Source organism: Hibiscus syriacus, unplaced genomic scaffold, assembly GCF_006381635.1.
Source record: "Hibiscus syriacus cultivar Baekdansim isolate YM2019G1 unplaced genomic scaffold, ASM638163v2 tig00111506_pilon, whole genome shotgun sequence".
In the NCBI taxonomy this organism is placed as follows: Eukaryota; Viridiplantae; Streptophyta; class Magnoliopsida; order Malvales; family Malvaceae; genus Hibiscus; species Hibiscus syriacus.
In genome coordinates, this window is record NW_024063109.1 from 285,035 (window position 1) to 293,101 (window position 8,067).

At 40.8% G+C, this 8,067-nt stretch overlaps 2 protein-coding genes across 2 annotated transcripts; both read left to right on the top strand.

Moving 5' to 3' along the window:
* The first annotated feature begins 3,537 nt into the window (after nt 1–3,537).
* LOC120164173 (RGG repeats nuclear RNA binding protein A-like) lies at nt 3,538–5,599 on the top strand. Its single transcript, XM_039173926.1, has 7 exons — nt 3,538–3,705; nt 4,089–4,366; nt 4,412–4,477; nt 4,611–4,743; nt 4,843–4,998; nt 5,096–5,152; nt 5,374–5,599. Exons 2-7 carry the CDS (start codon nt 4,104–4,106, stop codon nt 5,539–5,541), a joined length of 843 nt encoding a protein of 280 aa, XP_039029857.1. The 5' UTR covers nt 3,538–3,705; nt 4,089–4,103; the 3' UTR covers nt 5,542–5,599.
* A 170-nt stretch (nt 5,600–5,769) lies between these two features.
* Nucleotides 5,770–7,371, top strand: LOC120164171 (trihelix transcription factor ASIL2-like). Its single transcript, XM_039173924.1, has one exon. The coding sequence runs from the start codon at nt 6,051–6,053 to the stop codon at nt 7,185–7,187; it is 1,137 nt and encodes a 378-aa protein (XP_039029855.1). The 5' UTR covers nt 5,770–6,050; the 3' UTR covers nt 7,188–7,371.
* Nucleotides 7,372–8,067: the final 696 nt, after the last annotated feature.

The window sequence follows — 8,067 nt, forward strand, 5'->3', positions numbered from 1 at the left end:
GATAGTTAAATGATGAATGATGTAATTTAGCCATAAAAAAAATACATGCAGCAGTTCGGTAAGTTATTAATGACGGTGTACTAAAATCAAATGAAAAATAAATAAATATTAAGTATGATTTTGAAATAAATGAAAATTTAGGCTTCAAACGAAATTATTATTAAAGTTTAGTTACTAAGCGTAAAGTTTACCGAAGAAATAAAAAAAACTTTAAAATAAGAAAAGTTGTTAAAAAATATTTTATCAAAAAGAATCTACAGTGAAAAAAATACTGTGTGTCGGCTGTATTCTTGTCTATTTTAACTTCACTTTTATTTGGAAGTTCTGTTTGGTTTCATAATTTAAAATTCTAATTGAAGTTCTGCTGGAATAAGGTTTTGTGGTTTTTTGAAAAGAAAGATTATTTGGAAAATAAGGGGTTGGAGGTGGTTAGTGTGTATTTTTCATTCGAAAAGAAATGACTAGTTTGAACCCTTTTGATTTGTTGGGAGATGATGATACTGGGGAACTCTCCTTGCTGATCGCTGCTCAGCAAAAGGCTGTTGCAGCCGCCACTGCCACTGCTTACGCCCCAAAGGAAGGCATCACAAAGTCTCAAGCTAAGCCGCAGCCTCTTGCTCAGGCCAAGCTTCCCTCCAAGCCTCTCCCTCCTGCTCAGGCTGGTAAGTTTTGTAACCCCTAGACCCGGCCTATGCGTTTCGACTAAGTCTAGTGATCACATTATAATTATTAAAGACATTTTTCGCAACCATTATTTCATCAATATAAAATCACATTATAAATAACATGAAATTATAAACAATTTATACTATCAAAATACAACTCGTAAATATAGTACAAATAAATAATAATTTAATTTAAAACATGTCTTCAAATTCAAAATCACAATAAACCGAGCAGTAGTAGCAAAAGTGTTATCATTATAAAATCCGATATTTTAAAATAAGGCCCATGTCACCAAAATAAAGTCAACTTGCCAGATAAAAACATTACAATCTGATTTACTTCAAGAGATATGTTGATCCTCCAAGTGCTCGAACCAAGGTATCTACCCAACAGTATCTGAAAGGGGGAAAACATTTTCAAAAGGTGAGCTAGGCTCAGTGTGTCCCAACATTTTCATAAAATCACAATAGGTACAAATCATAGTCCAGTAATCTCACAAATTCGTAAAAGAGTTTAACTTTTTGAAAATCATAGTTTAAACCCTTTTCTGGTACACCATCAGTAGTTCCCAAAATTATTTTCCATATAGCTTACTTTATGCACATAGCAAAAAGAAAGCCGACTTAAGGATAGGCTCTGAAGCTTGTATCCTTAAGCCCAAGTCAATAAGTACATATAGCTTACCCTAAGCACACAGCAAAGGAAAGCCGACCTAATGAAACATCTTGGGGCCCTCAAGAGTCACATTAGGCCCAGTTAGCTTGATCAGAGCTATTCCATCGTATTTCAATTCCAAAATTCAATTGTATCGTGACATAAATTCCATAAATCCAAAAACATGGTAATCATATACCATTTCAAAACAAAAATTAGATAGCAGCAATATTCCATAAATTGTCACATTAAATTGGTGCATCCATAAAACAATAGCCAATGAATTCGGTGTACCACGTATTAAAACCAATAAAACAGTTCAATAACAAGTAGGGAACACACCTCGACAATAGATTCAAATAACAAATCTACTGATTGCTGGTTTCACCACGCTCTGCTACAGTTTTCGAACGGGTGAATACTGGCACACGTGGTTTAACTGATCTAGAAGAGCTGGGTCGAGCTATCGAACGATCCGGAGAGTCTCTTGTACCTTCAAACAATAATATTTATCAGTCTCAAATCTTATTTAATTGTTCAAAGCTAAACTTCTTAAGTATATACGCATTTTTCGGGTTTGACTATCAATTTGAGGTATTTCGAGTCTGAATTTGGCCAAACGGATTGCGGAATCGGAATCAGGGCGTCGAAAAACATAAAGTATGACTTTTCGAAAATTCAAATTCTTGGTCAACGTCAAAGTCAACCACTTTGACCGTAGATTTGGAAACCTTCGGATTTGAATTTGACAAAACGGACCACGGAAACGGATTCGGCACGTCGAAAACTATCAGGATAGGTATATTCGGAAAAGATTAACGGTCGTTTAATGCTCGGTCAAAGCCATTTTAAGTTTTGGTCAAAGAAAGTCAACGGTCAACGGTTAACGGTTAACGGTCGGGTCGGGTCGGGTCAACGGTCGGGTCGGGTCGGGTCAACGGTCGGGTCAGATCGGTCAACGGTCGGGTCGGGTCGGGTCAACGGTCGGGTCGGGTCAGACCGGTCAAACCGGTTCGAACCGGTTGAAACCGGTCAAACCGGTCAGAACCGGTTTCCAGCAGCCACTCGCCCTGCGGCGGCGCGTGTGGCGCGTGAGGCGTCCTCCGGGGCCCTAAAAATCCCGGAAAAATTTCTAAAAATTATTTTGAGCGATTTCAAGATACTTACAACGATCGGTTCAAATTTTTGAACGGCGGAGAGCTCGATTTCAAATCGGCCGAATTTTTGACTGCACCACCTCCACACGCACCGCCGTCTATGGCGGACAAGGTTGACACCGGTGAACTCGGAACGGCACAAGGAACACGATGGTGCGGGAGGTGTCGTAAACGGAGCAACGATCAGTGGTGAATTTAAGATTTCCTCGGCGATAGAGCTAACAAAACCGTCGCTACTTTGACTGGAAATTCCCGACGTTTGGCCACGTTTCGCTTCAATTAATTTGAAGGGTTTGTTCCTCGCTCGATGATGAACACAACGGTGGGTTTAAAACGATGATCGGAATTTGGACGGCGTCGGAATCGGAGTTGGAAACTGCATATGGGAAAGGAAAATTGGGAGCGTTTTGGTTCTGAAAATCAGAACCAAATGTACGCTTATAATCAAAGCTGCTGACAGTTTTAGGGTAAATTCAAGGCTTGGTCCTTGGATTTCCTTCACTTCTAAAATGGCCTATAAACTCTCATAAATTTTGATTTAGTCACCAACAATTTACCAATTTTCACAATTAACCTCTAAAATTTCAATTAAATATTATTTTGTAAATATTCGGGTTGTTACAAGTTTTCTCTATGAAAGTTGCTCTTTAATTTTCAGCTCTGTATTGGGTCTCGATTTTTATGGATTGTGTTAAGTTGAAGTTATCTCTGGTGGGTTTTGAGTGTGTTTAATTTTATTATGCTTAGGTTTCGTTTTTGGTAAGTGAATGTTGGACTCTGATTGTTAGAATACCAGTTGTGAGTCATTTTCTTGGTATATAACCATGGAGAGTTTCTTGTCTTTATTCAATTATTTCTTAGAGTTAACATAGCAAAAGATTCTTAAAAGCATATTGGTTTGCTATGCTGTCAAGGTGCACTCAAGCTGCTGGGATCCTTAAATTCCCTTTTATCTATATGTACATACATATATGTATAATATAAGCTTCTGATATATGAATATATGATGATGGTAAGAAATTCCAAAGATTGATCCGCCTTATTATCCTACAAAATGTGAACTATATTATTTTTGTTGGCCAATATGCATGGTTTTCTTATGATCTCATGTCTGTTGTTGAATAGTCATGCCTATCTTCTTATGAAAAAGTGCTAGCAGACGCATTACCTAAGGTGCAAGAGGTCTTGAGGCATTTTTGGAGTTTGATACTAACGCGCAACGCCTAAGGTGCATGCCTTAACTATACAAATGAAATTAGAAGACAGCGGGGAACTTTTTCTTTTATATTCCTTGAAAGTGTAAATTGACATTCCATCAGTTCTGTGTTTTTGAACAAAGTGTTTATGCGATGGTAAGAAGTTTTGTCTTAAAGGAAGGTTGATAATGGTAGATTTGATCTCATTCATAGTTGTTCCAGTTAATCAACATGGAATTATATCTAATATTCTAATAATCTATTATAGTTACTTCCTTTATAGTATAAATCATGTAAAGCTGAAAGTTCAGTTTTTGAAGAGTTCCTGTTCTGTTTCTTGTGCTGTGGTCAAATCGGTGCTATTATATTTCTTGGGCTTATCATTGATGCTTGTGCGTTTTCTTCTTTTTTTAAGTGAGGGAGGCAAAGAATGAAGGTACTCGTGGTGGAGGCTGTGGTGGACGTGGGTGTGGTGGTGGTGGTGGATATAAACGATTTTGCCAATGATGAGAATTCTTTCAGAAATAGTGTTGTACCTGAAGATGGAGAGAGTGGAAAGCCCTCTGAAAGGCTTGGCTATGGGGGTCCTAGACCTTACCGTGGTGGTTGCCGTGGCGGTTTCAGTAATGGAGTGGTTGCGGATGGGGAGCGACCTCGCAGGTTGTATAAACGCCATAGTGGTACTGGACGCGGGTAAAACAACTTTTGGTTGCTTTTTTTTTTTCTTCATGTCTGCAGAAATGAACTCAAACGGGAAGGCTCTGGTCGTGGAAATTGGGGAACTCAGAGTCATGAACTTGCTCAGTAAGTTATTTTTAGCGGTTACTATCACAACTTCAATGTCATTGTATAATCAAATAAAACATCACTTAGTTTCATTCTCCATTCCTCATTGTAATCATAAAATGAAATGAAGTATTGTATTTTTATTGTTCAGTGTGACTGAAGAAGTTGCAAACGAAGGTGAGTGGAATTTAGGTGACGAAAAGCAAGCAAAAGAAGAGGAGGCGGGCGATGCTAACAAGGAGAGTACTACAAACGAACCTGGAGAAAAAGAGCCCGAGGACGAGGTACATGGTTATTTGATGTCTGCAACCTTTGTTAATTATAAATGAAAGCTACTAATTTGGCTAGTACTTTGTGCGATTCTTGATATTATATTTTTATAGGAGATGACTCTTGAGGAGTGTGAGAAGGTGCTGGAAGAGAAAAGGAAGGCTCTCCAGGCTCTAAAGACTGAGGAAAGAAAAGTAGATGCCAAAGAGTTTGAGTCTATGCAGCAGCTTTCAAATAAGAAGAGTAATGATGAGGTCTTCATCAAATTGGTATGACCTTTTGATTCTCTTTGAGAATCCATCATTAATGACTACATCATATTTTTTTGGAAAACATTTTTAATTTCCTTATAATTGACTTCTACAGGGATCTGATAAAGATAAGAGAAAAGAGGCTTATGAGAAGGAAGAGAGAGCTAAAAAGGTATGTTTACTTCTTTCTACTGACCTATGTCATAACTTGCTTCTTTTTCCAGTTTCTCTGAGAGACTGTCGGAATTCATTTAAGATTTTCTGGTAGTCTTTTTCTTTCATGACTTGCATAGGTGCACCGTTCTCTTTTTACTGTTTTGTGCAAATCTCTCTGTAGTTTCCATAATGTCCTTCTGGCATGTAGTGATGGTTCTATCTGTATGGTGGTCGTAGTCTGTCAGCATTAATGAATTTCTGAAGCCCGCTGAAGGGGGGAGGTACTATAATCCAGGTGGAAGAGGGCGTGGTCGTGGAGGGTTCGGTGGAGATGGTGCAATAAGAAATGTAACAACAGCATCCATTGAAGACCCTGGGCAGTTCCCAATCTTGGGGGGCAAGTGAGATTTCTCGAAACCCCAATCACCGCCCCAAGTCACGGAAAAGAGCCGCACACGGATCCCCACCCTGTTCGGTGGGGGATTTTACCCACAATTACGTGATGAGATCCAAATGGGTGCGCTTTCAATTCTGAAAAAAAAAAAGAGACGTGGACCTCTTTGTCACATAATACGGATGCGGCACAGCTTATCCCCTCCCAGTCCCGCGGTGCACGTTAGTCCCCTCCCCCACACTCTCCAACACCTAATCAGCCGCCCACCACCTACCCGCCCTTTTAGCCTTCCCCCTTCCTTCCGCAGCCCAATCTATGTCAACAAACCCCACTTTCTCCTCCCCTTCTCCTCCACCCCCGCCTTTATCTCCCACTTTTCCTCCCTTCTTTCTTCTCTTCCCTTCCACCCCCAATTCCCTTTTTCTGAAATGTACCGCCATCCTTATCTTTCACCCACCTCCCCCAAAGTGCACGCCGATCTTATCTTAACCTAATAGCGGACTAGAAATTTTTTAGATCCATGTCGAATCCGTCTTCTCCCTCGCCCGACCAGGGTCTACAATCGAACGCATCGCCTTCACCGCCACCGGAAGCGCTGTTGTCTCTCCCGGCGCCTCCACCGTCCAGATCTATTCCGGCGGATACAGCCACCGTCACACCCAATCCAAGGCGGCTACCACCACCTTGTTGGTCGCACGATGAAACCGTTGCCTTGATCGATGCCTACCGCGACAAATGGTACACGCTTCGCCGTGGGAACCTCAAGGCCAGCCACTGGCAAGAAGTGGCGGACGCGATTACCCGACGCTGCCCCGTCGCGACGCCTCCCAAAACGGCCGTGCAGTGCCGACACAAGATGGAGAAGCTGCGGAAACGGTACCGAACCGAGATCCAACGGGCTAGATCTATGCCCGTTTCGAGATTTGTTTCTTCTTGGGTCCATTTTAAGCGCATGGACGCTATGGAGAAGGGGCCTAATGTGAAATCTAATTACAACTCGGATAGTCCAGATGATGAAAACGGTGAAGACGAAGAAGATGGCCAGGAACAAGAATTTTACGACGATGTGTATAAGAACGGAACCCTAAATACGAGAAGTGTACAAAAGTTGTACAGAAACGGGGTTGGAAACAACGGTGGGAGTGTCAGCGGCAGTGTAGGCAAAGAGGGTAATAGCGGTGGGTTTAGGATTAAGATCCCAACTGGAGTTAGTATAGCACAACCAGGGCCAAGATATTATGGGAAAATAGATCAGAAATACGTTGTAAACCCTGATCCCAACCCTAACCTTAACACGAATTCTCATCCTAGTAAGGTTAATTTTGGTGGGTCGGGTTCCAGATCAGCTTACGGGACTAGGATTTTAAGAGGGTTTGGTGATATACCGGAAAAAATGGCATTCTCAGGGAAGAGGGAGAGGGAGAAAGATGCAGTTACTGAGATGGTGTCAGCTATAAAGGTTTTGGGAGACGGTTTTGTGAGGATGGAGAAAATGAAGATGGAAATGGCTAGGGAGATAGAGACGACGAGGATAGAGATGGAGATGAAGAGAACCGAAGTGATATTGGAGTCGCAGCAGAGGATTGTGGAAGCTTTCGCCAAGGCGGTTTCAGAGAGGAAGAAGAAGCCTAAAAGAATGCCCTCACCCCAGTCTTGATGTATAATGTGTTTTCAATCCTTTTGACTACGGATTTGCAAGTTCAAGTTGGTGGAATGTTTAAGGTTTTACTTCAATTTCCTGTTTCTTTGTTGATTATTGAATGATAGGGTTACTGTCCAACCTGATCTGCTGTAGCTTTTACGTCTTTTTTGTGGAACTAATGTAACTTTATTGTTCTGAACTTTGCACTTAATTGTAGTTTTTGTGATTGTAATCTTCATTTAGTCATAAGAACATTGGTCATTTGATGTTAGTCAGTGCATTTTGTTCTTTGATTGCTGTGCTCTGCCATCAAGAAGAAATCTTGAAGATGACATGGGAACTTTTATCTTTAACAAAGCACTTGGTCTAGGTGTAGGAATCAGCTGGAGAAAATGTGATCAAATTTTCATTTTGGGATCAAGAAAGTTGTTCCCAGTTGTTAAGTAACCGAAGCTGGTGTTTCGGTTTGTATGCACCATTCATTAAACAGTCAATAGGTTACATTAGCCATTTGTAAAATATTACTATGTTCACACCAGGAATTTTCTATGCTGTATCAAAAATGTTAGCCAACATTTTCACGAGGCCATTCTTTTCATAATGGGAGGTTCTGCATCATAATTTTGCAGCACTGTGACCTTCAGTCTGGGTCTTTTCACATCAAATCAGAAGCCGATTTACAAAACCCAAACACCTTGAGTTCTTGAAGATAGTACCCCCCCCCCCCCAAAATGTGGTGTTCACACTCTGATCAACCTATTGCACTCGATAAAATCAACACGAAAAGAATGTAATTAACATGATGGAGAATGCACATAAGAGGAGAGAATCACGTGGTCAACTTAACACTGGCTTTGCACTTGGAATTTGCTTAGGGAACACGGCATATATTTGC